We start from the raw sequence: 23,819 nt of genomic DNA on the forward strand, positions 1-23,819 counted from the left end.
CGTTACCACTCGGCCACCCAGACCACAATCATTAGCATACATATTATTATCAATACATACACATAAAGAACAAATCAAAATACAAAAAAAGCACTGAAAATATCAGACATGAAATTTACGATATTTACCCATCAAACGGGAATGGAACTGGCGCCTAAACGTTTTCACAGAAGAGGCATTTCGGAGGGGTAGGGGTATGGAATTCCATAGAGACGCTCCTGAGAAGGCTAAACTTGACTTATACAAGTCTAGACGAAGGATAGGGGGAATCCGATTCTGGGACCCATATCTTTTTGTGGCATGTCTGAAATGTGATTTTAAATATCCAGGAACATTATTGTTAATTACTTTGTACATAAAGACAGGCTTGTTTAGCGTCAGCTGATCTTTCGCGTGTATGAGCTTCCTGGACAGCTGTTGCGGTCTATGATTTCTGTTTACATAAAGGCCTGGGCAGGACACAGTCCTCTGAAGCAATACTTCACGTGAATATTATGTTGCGTAAGTGTACAGAGAGAGAGAGAGAGAGAGAGAGAGAGAGAGAGACAGACAGACAGACAGACAGACAGACAGACAGACAGACAGACACTGATACAGAGAGAGAGACAGAGATACAGAGAGACAGAGAGACAGAGACAGAGAGAGATACAGAGACAGAGAGAGAGAGACAGAGAGAGAGACACACACACAGAGACAGAGAGAGAGAGACAGAGAGACAGAGAGAGAGAGACAGACAGACAGAGAGAGACAGAGACAGAGAGAGACAGAGAGAGAGAGAGAGACACAGAGAGAGACAGAGAGAGAGAGAGACAGAGAGACAGAGACAGAGAGACAGAGAGAGAGACAGAGAGACAGAGAGAGAATGAATACGAATACGAAAGTTTAATTGCTAGGCCATCGGCCCCTTGCAATGGGGAAGGAGGGGAAGGGAAATCGGTGTACACATAGTTTCGAAAACATGCAAACGTTTAACAATGCACCGATCACAGGGATGTTTCACAGCGGCCGGTTCATCCCAATTACCGATATGGCAATCTCCGCGTCAGTGTTCGTATTGTCCGTTTGTTCTGTGCAATGCAAATTACACCGTTCTCCCAAATGTCAACATGAGAACAAAAGTCACGAATAACATCTACAACATCGACACGATATCCGAACCGAATAGCTTTGCTGTCAACCGAGGTAAAATTTAGTGACATCCCGGAGTGCAGACACTTCTTGAAGAGCAGATCGAAGCTGATCGTCGAATTTTCTCCTGTCGACGGGTGAACCATGCCGAAGCTTGTCAATGTACTCCTGCTCTTCTCGTGGCATGTGGCGAGCTGTTTGCTTGATCAACCAGTACATGTATGGACTTCCGTCAATGCTGCAACCGGTGACCAACACAAAATCGTCGGTTTCACAAAGCAGTGATTGTCTGTCACCTGAGTTGTCACGGACTACCCTTCGAAATGAGTTGTTTCTGTGTGCATTTTTCACAGCGCGCACAGCTGATCTGTCTTTCAGTCCTGACACATACTCCTTTACGGCCGACAGACTGTAACCTAGGTCAGATGCCTTTTTCAGAGAGAGAGAGAGAGAGAGAGAGAGAGAGAGAGAGAGAGAGAGAGAGAGAGAGAGAGAGAGAGAGAGAGAGAGAGAGAGAGAGAGAGAGAGTCAGTCAGTCAGTCAGTCAGTCAGTCGGACAGACAGAGACAGGCAGGCAGACAGACAGACAGACAGAGACAGGCAGGCAGACAGACAGAAAGACAGAGACAGAGAAAGACAATAAAAGAGATAGACACAGATAGAGGCAGACAGACAAACAGAGAAACTGAGAAAGAGACAGAATGGAAGAAGGACATAAAGAAAGAAGCACAGTGCCATGGAACACAAACGACCCCATCTTTTATTTGTGCAACAACAACAACAACAACAACAACAACAACAACAACAACAACAACAAGACAGTCATGAACACACTACTTGCTTTTTACAAATTGGAATCAGTCAATGTCTTCAAGTACTGATAACATAATTATATCTGTTCATGTTCAAAAGAAATGACTGAGCATCTTCACAGAACCAAACAGCCGGTGCCACAGACGCTGGAATCAAGTATATCATTTCAGGACTTCATTCCGTAGCTCCGTTGAGTTGTTGCCCGCCCTAAGAGGTACACCGTTTTGAAAAATGAGACTACAATTACTATCTAACTTGTACAGGGTGACCCCCAAAAAAGAGTACCCAAACAAAACGTCATAAATTGAACCAAAAAAAAGCAATCTTCATAAAATGTATTTACACACACAAGTAGCCTCTGCATGATTTGCACAGAAAATGTTAGCGTTCTAGCTTGTCTTTCAGGAAAGTTATGCTCATTCTGGGAATGGGATTTTGCGTAAACAGAATGTCTTCCCAGTTGAATAACGCAGTATAGTAGTATAGTGAGGCTTGGCAAGAAGAATAAATCAAAAATGGGATGGCGGCCAAATGGGATGGTGTCAAAATAGGATGTCGCGCTATTGTTATGACACGGTAGTAAAATGGCACTTGGCTTGTGAAATGTCGCGACAATGGGATGGGGGCAAAATGGAATGGCGGTGAAACGGCATGGCGGCCAAATGGAATATGGTGTCAAAATGGGATGTCGCGCTATTGTTATGACATGTTAGTAAAATGACGCTTGGCTTGTGAAATGTCGCGAAAATAGGATGGGGAAAAAAATGGGATGTGGATCTAAAACCACCCCCACCTCTCAGCGTAAAGGCTCTAAACAAGAAAAATTAATAATAATAAAAGGCATGCATTACTTTGTGGAATGCGATATTTTTAGATTTTTACATTTTTACAAATCGCGGTTTTAGGTTCGACGTGATTTGTAAAATGTTTTTAAATTTTTACAAATCACGGGTTAACAACACACAATGTTTTTCATGAGTTCCCTGCAGATCCGAATAATCCTTAACAAAACACAGTAGGCAAACCTATTACAGCACTATTTTGGAAATATAAATTCGGTTTCGAGCTTGTACAAAAACAATGTTACCGGTTTAATGAAAGAAACAAGATTAAGACTGTTGCGTTGTGGTAGCCTTCGTACTACATTCCATAAATATTCTGTTCTTAGAATGGGTAAATCCCATAGTGCAGATTTAACATAGCTCGTATTGTGTTAAAGAAATAGATTTCATTGACCTTTTGTTCTATTCCTGTTACAAAAAAAAATTGGTAAAACAATAAACAGAAATTCTATCTTAAAAAAGCAAACAACAATCTAATTTGTATCATTATTCATTGGTATTGTATATAATTCTGAATATTTACACTCAGATAGCAATTACTCTTCTTGTGCTTGCAAAATATGTGTCGGTGTGTATCGATATGGAACTCCATTAGAAACTACACACATTTTTAGTTACGAAGAAAGGTTTGGGAACATAAAATCAAAGAAAAGAACAAGTTACAGAACGAAAAAGATTGGACCTGATGTCGGGAAAAAAAACAATCCCAAAACAAGCAAACAAAACCACGACGACACTTATCTTAATTCCTGTCCAAAAGTGTTTTTTCCACGTGTGTTTTAACAGGAGGTTTAAAGCCCCACACACAGATGGGAAAGCCGAGGCTAATATTGGCGGCCACCATGTGCTATGTCCCAAACCCTACTACAAGTCGGGAATAACACATTAAAATACACATATTAATTCGCACGCACATTTACAAACATAAATATTCATTATCACATACACATTCATGCACCTGCCTGCGGGCATATAATGCAATGCATTTCCAAAACTATGATGACATTTGTTTTTCCTCCGATAAGAGAAACATATTTCTTATATCCGGGGTCTCCCGATAAGAAAACCTCGAATGTAAGAAAGCAAAATTAATTTCTCCTGGACACTCTTATAAACCCTTTGTTCTTGACCTCACTGGGTGAAGGGTCATTCGCATCATTACGCACGAATTTGTGTGCATCACAATAATTATCAGTCTAGTGTTTCTAGTGAATTATATTTATAGAGAAAATCTCGATAGCAATTTCAGGGAAAAGCTTGATCTTGGGCATGTGTCCAAGTTGAGGGATGGTCCTATCCCATGTAAACGCCTGTCTCTGTGCCTTTATTTAGCATGGTTAAGGGGCATTTGTGTGTAAAACATTTGCACGTGCTTTTCAATTTAAGGTACAGCAACATTTCCCTTAGGTTCGGTCAAATTTGCCAAAAAAACGCTTCCAAAATGTTGCCCGATGCCTTCAAAGTTAAGGAACATTGTGATGATTGAAATATTTGCTGTCACACCATGGGAGTGAGAAAAAGGATAGTTAAGGAGCATTTTGTGAAAACCATTGCACATGCTTCTCAATTATTGTACAGCAAATGTCCTTGAGACTTCTTTCGGACGACTTACCTTCCATGACGAGTGTGAACTGTGATGATTGAAATGTTTGCTCTAGCACACCATCAGAGAAAGAAACAAGTCGCGTAAGGCGAAAATACAATATTTAGTCAAGTAGCTGTCGAACTCACAGAACACGTGGAATTGACAAGAAGAGCGGGGTATTCGTTGCGCTGAGAAGGATAGCACGCTTTTCTGTACCTCTCTTTGTTTTAACTTTCTGAGCGTGTTTTTAATCCAAACATATCATATCTATATATTTTTGGAATCAGGAACCGACAAGGAATAAGATGAAAGTGTTTTTAAATTGATTTCGAAAAAAAAAATTTGATAATAATTTTTATATATTTAATTTTCAGAGCTTGTTTTTAATCCGAATATAACATATTTATATGTTTTTGGAATCAGCAAATGATGGAGAATAAGATAAACGTAAATTTGGATCGTTTTATAAATTTTTATTTTTTTTTACAATTTTCCGATTTTTAATGACCAAAGTCATTAATTAATTTTTAAGCCACCAAGCTGAAATGCAATACCGAACATCGGGCTTCGTTGAAGAGTACTTGACCAAAATTTGAACCAATTTGGTTGAAAAATGAGGGCGTGACAGTGCCGCCTCAACTTTCACGAAAAGCCGGATATGACGTCATCAAAGACATTTATCAAAAAAATGAAAAAAACGTTCGGGGATTTCATACCCAGGAACTCTCATGTCAAATTTCATAAAGATCGGTCCAGTAGTTTAGTCTGAATCGCTCTACACACACACACACACACACGCACGCACACACATACGCACATACACCACGACCCTCGTTTCGATTCCCCCTCGATGTTAAAATATTTAGTCAAAACTTGACTAAATATAAAAAGAAAAACAAGAGTCCTAAATTGTTTCAGTAACAAGCACTCCATACATATTTTCTTCCATGTTATCCTTGTTTGCTAAGAGTCGAGAAGAGGAAGTGACGTCTTTCACGTCATCTGCGGCATTCGCAGACGTCAGCCATCCAGCAACTGTGAAATGTCGTTTCTGTCCTGAATTGCTCGCTTGATCTCGAACTGCACACGCGCCAACGCGTGCTCGTAGCGTGACGACAGCACATACAGTAACACACTCTTCCCCTCCGCTGAAACAGACGTGGTAACGAAGTTAGTATTCAATGTATTTGGGTTTTTTAAATACAAAATCTAAATAACAAAGTGACTGTAGTGAGATGAACAAAGTTGAAAAACAAAACAATTCTGTACTCATCGACATTTTTTAAATACATATATATTGAGATCAAAGAAACGACAAGTTTACTATTGTGCCTTATCTCATCATCAATGATAAAATGTTTGTCCGTCATCTTCAAATCATGTAGGTCGATGTACTGGTACATGTTTTGTTTTGACCATGATTACACGTTCCTATCACTCCCTTTTCTTGTTGGTTTTTATTCTTGATCATTTTTTCAAAAATGTGCAGCATCCGTTTTAGATTGCATATTTTACAATATGTGATACATATAATAGGTACCACAGATGCTATACCTAGATGGGCCCGGGACCCAGAATTATAATTAGTCCAGATTTAAGAAGGCCTTACTTACGCGTCCAAGAAATTAAGCAAATAACTTGATATTTACTAATGACGACGACGACAACCAATGACCAGCCTGAACTAAAACATAAAAACAATTATTTTTTGGAATTATAATGTAAACATTAAAAGCAGTAAAAAGGCTGTGCTTCATACCTGATAAATGTTTGTAAAACGAACGCCTCTCGTCAGGAGTGTTTCTGCTCATTTCCACACCTGCACAAAGAGAGATAATTACTGCTGGTTTGCACCTGCTTGAAGTCACATGACTAAAGGGAGAGAATGTCAGTACACAAGTAATGTGTATAGGAAAGATTGGTTACTCCCCTTCAAGTGAGACTCTCCTTCAAGTAGACAATTCAAAGTCCTTGTATGAAGAATCCCATCTTCCCGACTGAGTCAAAGATTGTTTGACCAACAGTTCAACCCATTTGATTAAAAAGTGAGGCCGTGACACTGCCGCCTCAACATCTTTAAAAAGCCGGATATGACGTCCTAAAAAGACATTTATCGAAAATATTCTCATTGTAAAAAAGTTTCATTGTAAAGTTTCATGTAGATCGGTCTCGTAGTTTTCTGAGAATCGCCACACACACACACACACACACACACACACATAAACACACACACACACACACACACACACACACACACACACACACACATACAAACACACAAACACTGACACATACACACACTCACACAGAGAGAGAGAGACACACACACACACACACACCGACACACACACACACACACACACACACACACACACTGCACACACACACACTCGTCTCGATTCCCAGTCTATGAAAATATGTAGCCAAATTTTGACTTTTAAAGAGCATAAAAGACGAAAATAAAGATGGAACTTGAAATAAATAGTGCAGAAGCAAATTAGTCCAATATATGTTCAGTTAAATGAAATGTTGTTTAAATCACACACACACTAAATATGAAGGGATATAGAAAGCAAGTAAGAAGCTCGAAAGAGGAGGAGGAGGAGCAGGAGGAGGAGGAGGAGGAGGAGGAGAAAAAGAACACTTTGCAGCAAACCAACCTAAACTACAGTCACTGCCCCAGAAGCCCTCGACACAGCCATCGCTGCACACCCCGGACCGCGAGTCACACGTGCCGTTCTGGCAGTTCTTGGCACACCGCTCCTGGCACTCGTCACCATAGAAACCAAACGGGCAGTCTGAAAGTAAACATGATCAACGGTTACCCATTCCGAAAACGTTGGGTGGGCGTTGTGTTAGTTAGCTGTACTCAGCTTTCTTGTCCTTCCCCTCCTCCTGCGTTCATGGGCTAAAACTCCCATGTACACTCGTGTTTTTAGCACGAGTAGATTTTTACGTGTATAACCGTTTTCAGCCCGCCATTTAGGCAGCCATACGCCGCTTTCGGAGGATTTATGCTGGATATTTTCGTGTCTCTATAACCTACCGAACTCTGACATGGATTACAGGATCTTTTCTTCTGCTTGCGTGTACACAAGGAGGGGGATAAGGCACTAGTAAGTCTGCACATAAGTTGACCTGGGAGATCGAAATAATCTCCACCGCCGGCTTAACCCACCAGGGTCCGAGATTCGAACCCGCGACCTTCTGCATAGGAGGCCGATGTCTTATCTACTAGGCCACTGCGCCCGTCCGTACTCAGCTTTCAATGGTCACTGCCACTGTGCTGATCAGTTTAGCTGTCTAAAAGTTTAAACCTATTAAACAGATACACGCACCCCGCACACGATCATCTTCACCTTCACAGATCTGTTAACACTTTCTACCCCACCTATGTTGACCAAGGTGGGTTTTTTTAACCGAGACCAGCTGTGCTGCAGCAGGTCACTCAGAATTGTAGTAACTGTGTAGTAACTGTGTATCAACACGCTGTAATGCAGGCGTTAGATGGACGTTACAGCCGGGAAGCGACTGAAGCTAACAGTCTGAGCGGATATGTCCGTACCTGGTCAGATAGAGCCATATGAGTGGGTACGGATATATCCGTACCTGGGAGACAATGAGTTAAGGTTAACATGGAATAAGATCATCCTTTGACTCTGGCGCACTATCAACCATTAATGAACAGCGTCGCTGCATTCAATTGCTGCTTTTGATTTTGAATCAGTTGATGAAGCAAATTGACTATTGTCAATCTGGTTCAACAACACACACACACACACACACACACACACACACACACACACACACACACACACACACACACACACTCACAAACACACACACACACACTCACACACACAAACACACAAACATGCAAACAAACACTCACACACACACACACATACACACACACACACACACACACACTATCCAGCACTACACAGGAAGCTGTTACATTTTGGTATGTGTTCAAGTTGAAAGAGCGTGAGCAGACCCGTGGGGGGGGGGGGGTGATGATGATGAACATGTTTATTTTTACCAAAAAGAATTACCTTTAAGACAAAAGCTATTATTCAAGTTGCACATATCTAATTTATTTCGACAAAGTTTTCAAGCATAATTATACGAAAGTCTTCAAACATTGTACATTTTCTGTATGTTCTGATTGGACACATTGCTAGATATAGACCATAGTTAACACACATAACTTATACCCTCGCCACCCCCCCCCCCCCCCCACCCCCATCCCCCCCTCGATTATTTTGTTCTTCCTGCATGGTTTGTTAATGTCATGTCCGCCACCATACATAGTTGTGGAACTTGTATTGTTTGGGTCAAGTAATATATATATACGCTTTTGCTTGAGTTCGTGCCCTAGTCGCTGACTGTTAATTGTTTCAGGTTAGGCCAAATAAAAATATTTGTCATCATTTTCACGAGTTTTCATTCACAAGCACCTGGGAAATAAATCTCATGTTCCCCAGGCAATAAATCCCCGGTTACCATAGTTGCAGGAAGCAGGTTATACATGGATAATCAAAAGCAAACCCAATAGAAACGCTCGGGGATTCTTCGGCTCATTTCATTGGACCTAAACAGACGACACAACACTGCTTTGCAAAGTTCCAAAAACGAACTGGCAAACTAGCAAAAGTAAACAAAAAACAAAACTACTTCATGAAAGGTCATACATTCATTAAAAACAAATGAAACCTAGCGATTTTTTTGGTCTTCTCACAGAGTCATGGAGTGCGTGTATCTGTGTTTCGATACACAGACGTTCGAAGAAACACGAACGTCAAGTTCAAGTAAAACGACCCCTGACACACACATTTTGACCCGTGCACAATTAAGACGTTGTATCGATAAACGAAGCACAAATAAGAAACAATAATAAAAGCAAAGAAAATAGCAACAAGATATGCAAACATCTAACAACGCCGAGCAAGCAGAAAGACAGGTCTAATGAAAAACAAAGAGGTACTGAGTCGGAAACAAGATCGCGATTCTTTCCTTCGCTGCACGACGCAAATCTTCTGTGACCTTTGACCAAACGTAGCTTCCACATTCGATCACTCAGCTTAATATTTTCAACAGAAAGCCGAGGGGGTGGAATACCGAGATGAACCTACAGAACTGTGCATCCTCAAACCTGACATATTCATCCCAACATTTAATGAACTCAAAAACACAGAAAGTTGCTTTCACACGCCAGCTTTGATTGCCAGTGGTTATCAAACCGAGACTCGTGTGGTTATCAGCACGGAACCCGTGTTTCAAAACATGGCTCCCTGGGTTGATTGTGCACTTATTTTCTCACTACCAAAATGATGACAAAAACGATGTTTGATGCTTTGTTTACAGACCAGCTTTTTTGTCGGTCCTCGGGGGGCATATCGAATTTTGTTTCATATTAATAGACCGCGGCCTTCGGCCTTGGTCAATACATATGAAACAAAAGACTATATGCTCCCCCTCGGACAGACAAAAAAAGCTGGTCTGTCAACAACCCATCAAACATCTTATAATATGCTCCCCCTCGGACAGACAAAAAAGCTGGTCTGTCAACAACCCATCAAACATCTTATAATGTTTGCTTAAGGTAACCTCACAGAGCCTATTTTTTCCCGCCGACCCAAAAACATTTTTTTCATTTCTCAAAAAACCAAAAACTTTTCGCACATTTTGCGAACCATACCGAGACTAAGGGAACTAAACTCCTTTAAAATCGACTAAATTTTTAAAAAATATTACAAAATATATATTTTTAAAAAAGCCCAACCTACCAACCTTATCTTTTTGGGTTACGTTACCCTAAACCAACACATATTTTTGTTTGGCCTTATGAATTTGAGATAAAAAAAATGTCTTCAAACCGCAAATACACTTTTTTTTTAAACTGACCTTGAGTACAGTCGTCACCAGCGTAGCCTGTCTCGCAGCCCTCTGTGCACTCACCCGTGACCTGACTGCACGTGCTGTTGACACAGTTGACTGAACATACCTCGGTGCAGTCACTCCCGTAAAAACCCCGAGGACACCCTATACGCGTCACTGTGTGTACAAAACGAGGAATGTTTATTGAAAGTCACGTTCCCGCATGATCGTACGCACTCGCAAGCACATGCACGTACATTGACACGCACGCGCTAACACACACACATACACGCGTGCGCGTACTCACACACACACACACACACACACACACACGCGCGCGCGCGCGCTCATATGCCCACGTACACGCACACACTCACTCTCGCACACACTCACTCACTCACGCACGCAACCAAACACACACACACACACACACACACACACACACACACACACAAACGTATACATTCACATACACACACGCGTACATTTATGTCACACATTATACGCTGGATATAGCGTGCAACTAAATGAAGAACACAAACACTACCAGTAGTTTTAAAGCTTCTAAACAAATATATAATGCGTTAGATAAGATCCTCCTTTCAAAGAAAGTGAAAAGGGGAACTCAAAAGATGTAGGTTAGTATCGGTGTCAATCAGCACCTGGCCATTCTAAAGGTTTATGGGGAAACATATTGCGTAACTGGGAGATGTTCAATCAAAAATAAACTACAACACTATAACTGCAAAATGTGTGGCCCGTTGATCTGACACGGTTACCTACCGATGGATACAAAGTTCGATCAATCAAAAAAGAAGTTCATTAATTTGATTAATCGATTCTTGGTGCCCGCATGCATGTCGTTGGATCTCAAAAAAAAATCACAAAAAAATCGATGGATCGAAGATTGATTGATCCAGGAATGCATAGATCTGATAAGATTTGTAAGCATGAACCCTTTAACCTTTGATCCAACAAGCTGACCCCATTTTACATCATTTGCATGGTTAAAGGGCCTATCTATCTGAAAATTGTTTTTGTTTTTTCAAGAGTTCATCATGTACATGACTTTGTATTTGTTTACTGATTCGTTGATGTTTTGCAAGGCGCTCAGAACTATGGTAGAATTTGCGCCATATAAATACCCTTATTTATTATTTATTATTAAAAAAAAAGTCTATTTTGCTGCATTCTTATCATTTTACCCTGAAAATGTTAAAGACAGTTTTCATCCTGTTTTGCAGGATTCCAGTTCTTTACCTAGCGGAGGATCATCCACTCCAGATCCCCAGTCGATGATACAGCTACCCGTGACGTCATCGCAGAAACCGGACAGACACGTCACAGGACACTTCCCCGTCAGGGTGACGTCAGGTATATTTTCAGAAGCGTCTGCTGTGACGTCAGATCAGAATGGGAGTGTTTAAGAAAAGTTTCCATTAAAAGAATGTATAGTGAAGTTGCTGTGCTTTGGTGAGACAGTGAGGATGCACGCAGAATCTTCATTTTTATACTGATCTTTCTCTAGTGCCTAGGGTATGCAGTACTGCTTCTTACTGCATGCGATACAGGCTAATGAATTTTTGACCAAACAACAAGGTCATCAGATTTTTTGGAGTCCCCACCGCGGTGACATGGCGAAACGGTGAGAGTGCACGCAGAAAGTGCATGTGTATACTGATCTTTATAGAGTCTGGGTTAAAGGCACACTCCTTCTCCTGGAAACAGGCCGGCTCCCCATCTTATATCAGAATTGTACATGGGATAAGACAATCCCTCCACTTGGTCACATACCGAAAATGAACAGCATGTGCACAGTGGGAATATTTTGATGAATTCATTTATTAACAAGAAGAGCAAACGCTCGATCGAGTCACTTTCGCAGTTCTGAATATTATATGAGGCATCAGATGGACAGGAAGAAATTGCTATTCACAACACAATGAGTCACGTTCACATAAAATTTGAGCCCGGTCACTTTTATAGTTTCCGAGAAAAGCCCAACGTTAAGTTGTGTGTTGCCGAACAGAAAAGGCTAGTTATCTCCCTTGTTTTTCTGATAACGTTCGTAAAAGGCTACAGATGTAAATACTTTGATGTAAAGAATAATCCTACAAAGTTTCAATCACATCCGATGAACTTTGTCAAAGATATAAAATGTCTAATTTTTCCTTTGACGCTGACCTGTGACCTTGAAAAAGGTCAAAGGTCAACGAAACCATCGTTAAAGTGTAGAGGTCATTGGAGGTCACGACTAAACAAAATATGAGCCCGATCGCTTTGATAGTTTCCGAGAAAAGTCCAACGTTAAGGTGGTGTCTACGGACGGCCGGCCGGCTGGCCGGACAGACTAACACTGACCGATTACATAGAGTCACTTTTTCTCAAGTGACTCAAAAAGCCAATATAGTGGCTTTTACGAAATCAATTCATCAACAAATTGGAACTCACCACAGCAAGCAATAAGGACGGTGTTGGTTTTGTGTATGGGTCCAATTGGAGGAAATGGTCTTATCGGATAAGTTATCAAAGAAACTACAATGGGTCAAATCCTGGCCAGATCTGAGATAACAGTACTGCTTGCTATCTTGCATGCACAAAGTGTCTTGCTTTTTTGACCTCGCAAAATCTGTATTTGTATAATCATCATTATAGTGACAGATTCCATTCCGTCAGTGATGCAAAACAGTTCACCTGTTTTCTGGTCTGTGTGTGGGGCGCCTACATCAGTGAGCAGTTGCAATGTTCTGACGGCGAACTTGGTAATAAGTGTATGGAGGCAGTCAACATAGCATTTTCAGAAGTGCAGTGTGTGCCGAAGTACTTTAATAATTCCAAACAGGCAGTCTAAGCGATCGTTTGAGAAGTGCAGCATGATATGAAGTGAATCCGGTTTATACCAGTGCCAACGAGTTTCTACAGATACGACAAGCTCCAATATGATTATACGATGATAAATGAGGGCCAATGTTTAATCGGTCATGTTTCGAACTTAAATGCTGGGAACATGTCAAAAATATCGTGCGCGCAGAGACAGAGAGAGAGAGGGGGGGGGGGCAGAGGAAGAGGAGGAGAAAGACGCCGGGACGGACGGATGGACAGACAGAGACGGAGAGACAGAGGGGAAAAGAGAGACATGGACAGACGTAGAAAGACAGAGAGAGAGACACTGGCACACATACAGAGAGACAGAGGTGAGAAAGAGAGACCGAGACAGAGGTAGAGAGACGCACAAATACAGAAACTGACAGAAAGAGATAGAGCCAGAGATAGAGACAGAACGCCGAGGGAGTTAAATTTGTCAATCCATCAACTGAACCATAAATGAAAACCATGCTACTTTGAAGTGCCAAGGAACATGGTTTTATTGCCATTGAGACTGCCGTTATTGGAATAAATCCCCTGAAGAGCCAGGCAAACTAATAATCTTTTCTCTTTTTTTTCTTTTTTTTTAACGTATTGAGCTCCTTGGACTTTGAACTCACGCAAAAGGATCTAATCTAGCAGAGAGATGAACATTGCTTAATGAGGCAGACTTAACACCAGTGGATATTGATTTATTGGTATCGAGAGTGCCGTTATTGGAATCAATTCCCCAAAGAGTAAGGCATATTAATGATTTTTCTGACGCCTAGAAATTGAGCTCCTCAGACTTGAAATTTATGCAAAAAGGACTAAGAGAGAGAGAGGGGGGGGGACTGAACTGAACTGAAGTTTGCTTTACAAATCTTGAGATTTAAGACTGGGGCTTACCTTACAATCTGTCACAGAGAGAGAGAGGGGGGGTGGGGGAGAGAGAGAGAGAGAGAGAGAGAGAGAGAGAGACTGAGGGGGAGAGAGAGAGAGAGAGAGAGAGAGAGAGAGAGAGAGAGAGAGAGAGAGAGAGAAAGAGAGAGAAAGAGAGAGAAAGAGAGAGAGATATTGTTTTTTATTTGATGTTAATTTGCAGATTGACACAAATGACAGCTCATTCAGAAAAAAATGTCCCATTCAGACTGTTGATTTTTGATATGTGACCAAGTCAAAGGAAGGTGTTATATCATGTACTAGCCTGCACAGATCTGCGATTGAACACACGTTCGCTTGCAAGAAAGGAACTGTATCTTTAGTGGCAAGAAAAACTGGCTGCATCGCTGAAGCTGTATAGCCTATAGACGTAACACTTGGGATTGCCCCCCTGTGTCCACTTTGGCAATCTGGTTTCCTGGGCTCAAGTTCACTAGGCTACATCTGGGGCAATGCACGGACGGTTGTATGCCAGTCGGTGACAACTGGCGCGCAAAAATTAAACATCTCATGAGCTGCTTCTTAGTTTTTCGGTGTAATTCTGGGTATACATATTTGTTTTGTATTTGAAGACCTTGAATATTGAAAAGGCCGTTGTCTGTCAGCGGGAATGTACACAAATTGAATATTCTATCGACTGTTTCTATGCTGTTGTGTGTTGTTTTCTAGTTCTACTGTGCAGACGAAAAGTTATTGTATTTGCACACACACACACACAGTGACACATACACAACGGTTCGAATACTTGGTAAGAGACCGAAAAGCGGCTTATCCTCAAAGCCACATACACTATCAACCCTCCAAATCTTATACGTACAGGGAAAAACAACCAATATGATAAGTATGATGATGAAGGTTAAAAAAAAACGACTGTGGAAGGTCACTAGGCATGCAACATTAACAGGGAAATCGCTAACTGCGCATTCAGCGAATGTTTTTAATGGTGGCACAGACGAACATGCATATTTGACTAGTGCTGTGTTTAGAGTATGAACACAATCAGCTTAAAACAACTTCTTATACAAATATAAACTCACAAAAAAAGAATATCAAAAACGAAAATGAATCCAACACACACACACACACACACACACACACACACACACACACACACACACACACACACACACACACACACATTCTGGGATCTGTTGTAATGATAGGGAGGCACACATCACATCAACACATTATAATTATAGTCTCAAAGAAACAACGTTAAATCGTAATTAATACAAACAGCTGGGAAAGGTTGTCGATAAAAAGTTTAGACGTAGGAGCAAAGAAAAAAACTGCAACAAATTAACCACATTCATATAAATCTTGAATGAAAAACTAATACAGTAACTAATTTATCCTACATACGTGAGAGAGACCACTCATGAGTAATACTGAACAATATTGTTCAAACCACACGTGAGTATATCATGTAAATGCAATGAGGTCGTGTCAAACCAGTCCGACAGGGACCTGCTTTTCCACTGCTTATGATGCCAAAGTCACCGAGACAAACGTCATTATGGAAACTACGTCTGCTGTTTCACCTGGCCATACACGTCACGCTACACGTTCTAGCGTGACGTTTCTTTGCTTTGAAGTGAAAGATTTCACGAGGTTTTGAAAGCGAGCGGGATTCCAAAAGAACCGTCTTCAATGTGGACGCCTCGACTGCGGGACGTTTTGTAAAAAATACACGTAAGTACAGTATGTAGGATAAACAGAATCCGACATGGCTTGCTGTGTGATACCAGATTTACACTCGTTGCTTTTTCAAATATTGAAAAGCTCGCTTTTGCTCGCAGTTCAATATTTAAAAAAGCAACTCGTGTAATTTAGGTACGACACAGCAAGCTATGTAGTACAGGGTGACCCAAAATGAGTGCAACCCATAAAAGTACTCACAACTGCTACAAATGTGAATGGATTGAGTTTATTTTTAACACACATCAACGTAAGATGATAACAATTAAGTTCTGAAAGTTGGAGTCATTTCGGTTGGGTGGTCCACATGTTAGCGATGTTGAAGGATATGCTCCAAATGTCCACCGCGTTGAATGCGCCGTGCAAATTTGTCCACCACGCGGACACACTCTGCCCCTGGAATCCTCCTGATCTTTGTTGTTATTGCAGCTTTCAAGTCCATGATTGTCTGGGGGTTGTCCTCATAGACGTGGTCTTTCAAATAACCCCACAAATAGAAATCGGGGGGGGGGGGGGGGTTAAGGTCAGCCGGACAATTTTGCACGGCGCATTCAGGAGTGTCTCCGTCAACGCGGTGGACATTTGGAGCATATCCATCAACGTCTCTAACATATGGACCACCCAACCGAAATGACTCCAACTTTCAGAACTTAATTGTTATCATCTTGCGTTGATGTGTGTTAAAAATAAACTCAATCCATTCACATTTGTAGCAGTTGTGAGTACGTTTATGGGTTGCACTCATTTTGGGTCACCCTGTATTCTCAATATGCTAACTCTAATGTAAATTTAACTGAAAGCAACAATTTGGAAACAGAACACTGGGAACAAACAAAAAGCGGCGGGGGAGGGGGGTGAAAAAGAAAATGAACAGTTGATTACCTGCATTAGCGGCATGGACACCAAACAGAGCCAACAAAGCCACTGCTACAGAGATCGGTCTGACGTCATGTGTGCAAGAAAATATCATGGGCGTGAATCCCATGGTGACGTGTTTCAGTCCTGCTGACGTCACACAACAGATTTTCGATTTTTTTTTCTTTCAAAATCCAGGAAAAGAGCAAATTCTGAGATCCGCTGGAGTCAGGTCACCGGCGATTAAAACAGGAATGAACTTGGAAGAAACAGATTCTGCTGTCTGGATTCACACTCTTTTCACATAAAATGATCTTTTCGCGGAAAAAAAATCTTGCATTAAAATGCACAGCAATAACATACACAGTAGTTCTTCGTGGAATCTCTCCCCTCTGATGAAAACGTTTACAAATGAGACACAGTGACCGCTTCACAATTAGACTGCCGTGCCCCGCTTAGTCAGTCGCACAGCTATTGCTGATGAGTTTATGAAAGAGTCACAATTTCTTCTGCCACTTAGTTACCATAGGTTTTTCTGTATATTTCCCTCCAGAAGTCAGGCCTGAAGCTGAGACAGAAACTCGCTAAGTGCCGACGAACCGGAAAGCAGACGACTTTTTCTTAAAGTGGTCAGCGACCAGCAGATCCACCGTGGATTGACGAACTCTGTTCATTATGTAAGCTACAACATTTTAGTGTACCAGAAGTCATACATCTAGAATCTGTAACTAACCTTCGGATTTCTCGTGTTGTTATCTGAGTTGTTTTTTTTGTTTGTTTTTTTTTTGTTTGTTTGGGTAGGTTTTTTGGGGGGAGGGGGGGGGGGGGCTTCTGAACTCAGTTATGTCCTGCTGCTTTTTTTATACGTCTCGTTTGCCTTTACAATGGCATTACGAATGGGAAGATGTTGCAAGGATTTTTGTTTTTGCTGATGTTGTTGTTGAAATCAGTGGCTATACAAACTTCTGGCAATCGACAACGCTGCCATAACACATTCAAAATGACTCTGGATGACTGACCTTTGAAGAGAACCAAGCACAGAGGGAAAAGCGGTACTGCAAACCATGCAGGACTACCCCCTTTCCCATCCTCCCGATCTGCTTTTTTCTTTTCTCACCACCCCCCCCCCCCCCCCCCCCACCCCACCCCCGCTCTCCTTACTGCGTATCGAACGCAGTTTCCGCTGCCAGAGGTACCCACGTGCCTGCCTGTCACGAGAAAGAAAGTCAGTGACGTTGCGGTTCATTGGCGGTGCAACCAATGCACACACGCGCACAGTCCCTACAGCTTTATTGTCTGCTTTGTCGTAGAACGTGCACTACACGCACAGGCAACCGAACTGTTTACCCCCCCCCCCTCTCACCCCCTTCATCCATTCCTCCCCCTCCACCGACTTCAAAAAGTTAATGATAATAATAATGGTAAAAAAGTGTAGGCTACATGCTAAGAATTTCATGAGAAGGTAAATATTTCTAAAGCGTACGCCCACAGGTTTATCAAAAACAAAAAAAGTTTCTGTGGTTGGCCGTAAGATAAATCTTACTTAAATGGAAACTGTTATCGAATAAAATAAAATATTATTTAGCGGTCACGAAAGAGCGTCCTATGCAGACTTAATCAGTTACAAACAAAACCAGGGCATTTCATCATGGCCCAAAACACCATGAGCCTTTCAAAGCAGGGCATTTCATCATGGCCCAAAACACCATGATACTTTCAGAGCAGGGCATTTCATAATGGCCCGAAACACCATACTTTCAAAGCAGGGCATTTCACAATGGCCCGAAACACCATGATACTTTCTAAGCAGGGCATTTCATAATGGCCCGAAACACCATGATACTTTCAAAGCAGGGCATTTCAGAATGGCCCGAAACATCATGATACTTTCAAAGCAGGGCATTTCAGAATGGCCCGAAACACCATGATACTTTCAAAGCAGGGCATTTCAGAATGGCCCGAAACACCATGATACTTTCAAAGCAGGGCATTTCAGAATGGCCCGAAATACCATGATACTTTCAAAGCAGGGCATTTCATAATGGCCCGAAACACCGTCAGACTTTCAATGGCAGGGAGTTTCAGGATGGCCCAAACTGATATCAGACTGTTACGACAACAAATGTCCTAATGGGACCAAAACGACATCAGATTTTTACGACAACAAATCAATCAATCAATCAATAGGACGCTTATATCGCGCATATTCCGTGGGTACAGTTCTAGGCGCTCTGCAATGATGCCGTGTGAGATGAAATTTTATACGGCCAGTAGATTGCAGCCATTTCGGCGCATATTTACCTTTCACGGCCTATTATTCCAAATCACACGGGTATAGCTCTTTCTCACTTCTAGTCAAGTACGAGTTATCTTTCCATGCTCTTCAACGAAGGAGAAACGCTGGGTTAGTTCCGGTATCTTCTACATCATGGCGTCTGCACTGAAAGAAAGCTCGCTCAGAGTGTGTGGTGGTGGAAAGCAGTACTGTGTCATTTGCCATAACTATCGTGGAAAAATTATTGAAGGAAGAGTTGTCAGGCTACATAAACTTCCAACAAACAAGCAACTGAAAAGAGCTTGGGAGCAGCGCCTACGTGTTACTCTTTCTTTTAGAAAATGACAAGATTTTGTGCAACTTGACAGAGTGACTTTCTCGTCTAGTTAATCAGATGGGTATTATTTGTTCATGTACATAAAAGTGTAAAAGAATGTTGTTGTACAACATACTTCCTTCAATCATTAGTGCATTTTGCTCTTGTCTGTGTGAAACAGTAACAGGCACATGAGCTGTAAGAAGGACTGCCGTGTCTCAGTATGACTGTAGTCTCTAGTGTCACTATAAATCTCAGTCATTGACTCTGTGTATGTCACTCATTGATGCTTACATTCCCAATGCATGGAAGACAGAAATTATAAAACTAGTATGCATGAAAACTGATGCTGGTTTGTACTCCAAATTTTTGTATCCAGTTAAAATATGTCTGAGAAGTTGAACGCAAACCAACCAGGTGTGAGCGTGTGTTGTAAGGAGTGCACTATTTTGTAACGTGGGATTATGTACATGAAATTATAAATAGGGTTTGTGTGGTGTGTATCTATGCTTTTTATGTTTTTAAGGGAAAAATATTTATTACCTGTGTGTGATTACATTTTGTTTTTTAATCACAGTTGGCTGAAATATTTGCCGAGGAACGACAATGCAGTGTATTATATAATTATATATGTATTCAAAGAATAAAGGCATGATGAATCTCAGTGAAGCTTGATGAATGACTTGTTTTACAGATAATCACACACACTTCAACAGACGCAGTTGATACAGTTTGGGTTTTATTTATCTAAAACATATACAAACAATAGCAGTTTAACAAAGTTGGTAAACAATGTAAAGTAAAACAACTGAAGTAACATTAAAGAGCCATGAACTGGTAATGTGAAACTGCTCTTAGGCTAATGTCAGATGGAGCTCGCAAAACACGAAACAAAAGCCGAACAAAAGCAAAACATGGTGCTTTTGTGTGTTGTTTTGCTTTTGTTCGGCTTTTGTTTCGTGTTTTGCGAGCTCCGTCTGACATTAGCCTTAGACAACACGCACATCCAGTTAACAACAATAAATGCATGACTACCAAGCATCAAAAGGACTCACTGATTCACGCACAAATTCCGCGTGTGCTCAATAATTATTGATAACATTTAACACATCTTCTTCTTCTTCTTCTTTCTTGATACACAGGCTACAAGTTCGTGACACTGACAGTCGAATTTGTCTGTCAAATGCTAACTTGAATCATTTGTTTCCACAGCATTATCGATAGCATCCTTGCCATCTTTTCGCAGCTGAAACGTGCCTAATTCTTCTTTTTTTCCACTGACAAGTTGGCCATGTTTCCGAAGAAAATCTTTCAATTCTTTCACGTTCATGCGCTCGACTGCCGCCTCTATCTTAACCGGAACTTACCGAACCAAAGGGACGAAACTCGTGCACACCTCCGGCCTCGCTAGTGAGAAAGAGCTATAGGTAGACAATTATTAACTGTGCCTAAGGCAATGTGGCTAGGATCCATGAAGAACAGTCTTGAGCAATACTGTAATATAAGATGGAAAAAACAGTTAAAAATTTTGGGTATAATATTTAGAAACGATATCGGTGCTTCTGACATTGAAGAGAATTGGTCAGTACGGTTTGATAGAATTGAAAGAATTGTTGGAATGTGGTCAAAACGGAATTTAAGCATTAGTGGTAAATTGTGTATAATTAAAACTTTTTTGATATCCCAGTTTGTATAACTATCCTTTTTAAATTTTTGTGGAAACGGAAGTACTCAAATAGTAAAGCTTTTGAAAAGGTGAAACGAACAGTTGTATGTAATAAAATAGAAATAGGCGGTATTAACATGATAAATATGCATGATATGCAGACATCCTTTTTGTTATGTTGGGCAGCCAGGTTACAACAAACAGATTTTGCAAATTGGCAATTGATTCCAAGACATTATTTTGAGGTTCTTGGAAGCCAGCTGTGTTGCTTTAAATCAACTGCCAAACCGAAACAGTTTATTGGTCTGACCAGAGTTAAATCAAAATTTTGGCAACAAGTTTTAAAAATATGGATTGAGAACAGATATTTGAGGGCCCCAAAGGGTTTAAAATCGTGATCGTGATTGGCGTTTTTTGACCTTTCTGTGATCGTGATTGCCGAAATTTCCATTTCTGTGATCGTGATGGGACTTTGCCCGTGATCCGTGATGACAAAAAAATCAAGTCTCGTGATCGTGATCGTCATTTGTTTTTGTGATCGTGATGGGCATTATTGCAAAGCATTTTATTTTCAACGTACATTTTTCACAGCTGTATCACTCTATGATCCTCTATTCGTCAAGGAGCCAATCCCGATTGAAGGGAAGCAACAACACATTCAGAAATATGATTTTGACAGTTAAGAGAATCAATCACACACAAAAAAAGAGATCCAATCAGAAGGCAAATTGCAAAATCTGCCAAACTTCATCCAATGGAAGGGCTTCGTGCAAAAGTTTTGAGTGCATTAAGTCAAATTCGAATTCGAAGATCAAAAATGGCGTGCCGCGGTGCTGTCATCGAACTTCTAATATATTTTGTGGATTCAAGCCAGACCAAAGCAGGCGGCGAGAATGCCTTCCTTGGTGGAAAGGTCAGGCTACGGGTCGGTCTTTCCGAAGACGAAATATCAAGGTATGTTGATCTATGTTGCTCTATGACTGTTCTGAATGTAGGCAAAGATCTTGAAATTTGTTCAAGATCTTTGAGTTTGAGTGAGATCATTGACATTGTCGACATTGCCACGTCCGGCCGTCACTCGCTCAGTGTGACCTCGACTGGCTCGAGATCGAGTCTGCGTGTAGCCAAAACCGAAACTAGAAATGTGTTTTTCATCTCAGCAACGTGGACACGCTTGGCATAGATTCTAATTGTCGCTTCTTTGCATTAAGCTTGGATTTATTTTAGCGCCTGTAAACTTTAATATCAACAATGGGTTAAATTCAGAAACAATGGCGGGGAGACGTGCCAGTTTGGGTCACTTGATCCTCATGTCAAAGACGATCAAAGTCATGTTCGTTGGGGATTTTGTCAGGCAAGCTACTTTTCCGGTAATTGCCGGAAATCCGATAAAGCCGTTTTCAAAATCCGGTAAAGTCAAATTTATTCCGGTGAAGTTGAAAAATTTCCGCAAAAACGATCCGTGTGAATATCGCGCAACGCGACCGGTCTCAATGAAGCCAGTAAAAAAAAAAAAGTAAATTTTAAGGGGCTTATTGTCCGTCAGGTCTTAATTGAATATATTGGACATGAATTGGTTTAGATACGATTCGAGTTTTACGCCCACACGGCTTTTTGTTGTTTGCGTGTTTAGGTGGTATCAGCCATCTGCACTTATGGTAGAATGACCAAGATCTTTAACGTGCCATTGTGGTGACACGGGGGTGGGAGATGGATACCGTCTCTGGGTCTGCACATAAAGTTGACCCGTGTCCGTCCCAGCCCGGATTCGAACCAGCGACCTTTCGATCACAAGTCCAGTGCTCTACCACCTGAGCTACCCGGGCCCCCGTATGAAGCCAGCGCACAGTAGTGTTGTTTTCACCAGTTTGGAGGTGTGTTGAATGGTGGTGGGGGGGAGGTTAAAATGGGATTTTTAACAAGATCACAACACTATTACAGCCCTGAAAATGATGACTAGAATGCACCAGATTGCACAGATTTTGACCGGTTTTTGTTAAAAAAATCCGGGGGGGCATGCCCCCGGACTCCCCTAGTTGGCTCGCCTGCTTTGCAGGCTCAGGCTTGTGGCTTCGCCACTGGCACTGCGCGCTTCTTTCAGGTAAAACCATTTTTGGCCTGTAGCATTCCTGTTTGTTTTTCAAGGCCATGAACCCAGGCGATGGTGTACCTCAAATTGTATGGCAAAGTTGAAAATAAAGAACCCATCACACATACATCTATATTATAATACGCGTGGCCTTTTTCGCCGTGTGGACGTATCTCCTACCAAACCCCGCCGGTTTGGACCCTGTCCCTCGGTTTTTCCGTAGGAACGGATCGCGATGAAGACGATAGGCTGGGTTAGATTGACGACTTCGAAAGCGAAATGGCTTTTTGAGGCCTTTTTAACGTGAAATGTCGTAGCAGACAGAATATCCCAGCTATCCCATTGGCCGAAAGCGAACGGTTTGACTAAACACTACGCGACCGCACCTCAGACGAACCTAGCTGTGTGTTTTATTTCTCTACCCCAGACGAACCTAAAATAATAAGAAGATAGATAGATCTGTTTATCTGTTAATGGAACTCCAAAATATTCTATAGATTTGTTTACTTAATTTTTAAAAGATAAGTTCGAAACAATATCATCTGATAAGTCGCCGTATAACCTTATAGGTTCCAGCGACTAAATATTTTCCCCCTGTGCAACCATAGACATGTACGTCATCATGATCTCCCCTTCATCATGATCTCCCCTTAATTTGACCGTTATTTTGGCTGTCTTAGTGAAATGGTAAGATATATCTCTATGTTTTTTACATGTAAGTGTTCGGAAAAAATACAGTTATAGCAGTTATGTACAAAAATAAGCAGCATATGCTCTTTTCGCCAAAGTAAAGTCCTTTTTTCTTCTGGTTTCTTATATGTGTCACAGCACACTGCAAGCTTTTAGGCGAATAGCAAGTGAGTGGTATATATATATCATCAATTTT

General features: G+C 41.3%; 1 protein-coding gene across 3 annotated transcripts; it reads right to left on the reverse strand.

The window, feature by feature from the left end:
• Positions 1 to 1,855: 1,855 nt before the first annotated feature.
• Positions 1,856 to 17,165, reverse strand: LOC138948798 (multiple epidermal growth factor-like domains protein 10). Of its 3 annotated transcripts, none has more exons than XM_070320416.1 (6): positions 16,615 to 17,165; positions 11,509 to 11,640; positions 10,276 to 10,425; positions 7,029 to 7,166; positions 6,128 to 6,187; positions 1,856 to 5,516 (listed from the first exon to the last, which is right to left on the reverse strand). In XM_070320416.1, exons 1-6 carry the CDS (start codon positions 16,715 to 16,717, stop codon positions 5,389 to 5,391), a joined length of 711 nt encoding a protein of 236 aa, XP_070176517.1. In that variant the 5' UTR covers positions 16,718 to 17,165; the 3' UTR covers positions 1,856 to 5,388. The 3 variants fall into 3 exon arrangements, with proteins under 3 accessions (XP_070176517.1, XP_070176516.1, XP_070176518.1); XM_070320415.1 differs by having other exon boundaries at positions 11,509 to 11,643; XM_070320417.1 differs by lacking the exon at positions 11,509 to 11,640.
• Positions 17,166 to 23,819: the final 6,654 nt, after the last annotated feature.

The sequence above is a fragment of the Littorina saxatilis genome, linkage group LG15 (genome assembly GCF_037325665.1).
Source record: "Littorina saxatilis isolate snail1 linkage group LG15, US_GU_Lsax_2.0, whole genome shotgun sequence".
NCBI lineage: Eukaryota > Metazoa > Mollusca > Gastropoda > Littorinimorpha > Littorinidae > Littorina > Littorina saxatilis.

What these genes read in the sequence shown, in the direction of transcription:
- LOC138948798 (XM_070320415.1), bottom strand. Translation starts at nt 16,717, where the DNA reads ATGGGATTCACGCCCATGATATTTTCTTGCACACATGACGTCAGACCG. An exon ending in TGTCCATGCCGCTAATGCAG is followed by an intron (nt 11,644 to 16,614) that starts GTAATCAACTGT and finishes CTGACGTCACAG; the next exon opens with CAGACGCTTCTGAAAATATA. An exon ending in AGTGGATGATCCTCCGCTAG is followed by an intron (nt 10,426 to 11,508) that starts GTAAAGAACTGG and finishes TTGTACACACAG; the next exon opens with TGACGCGTATAGGGTGTCCT.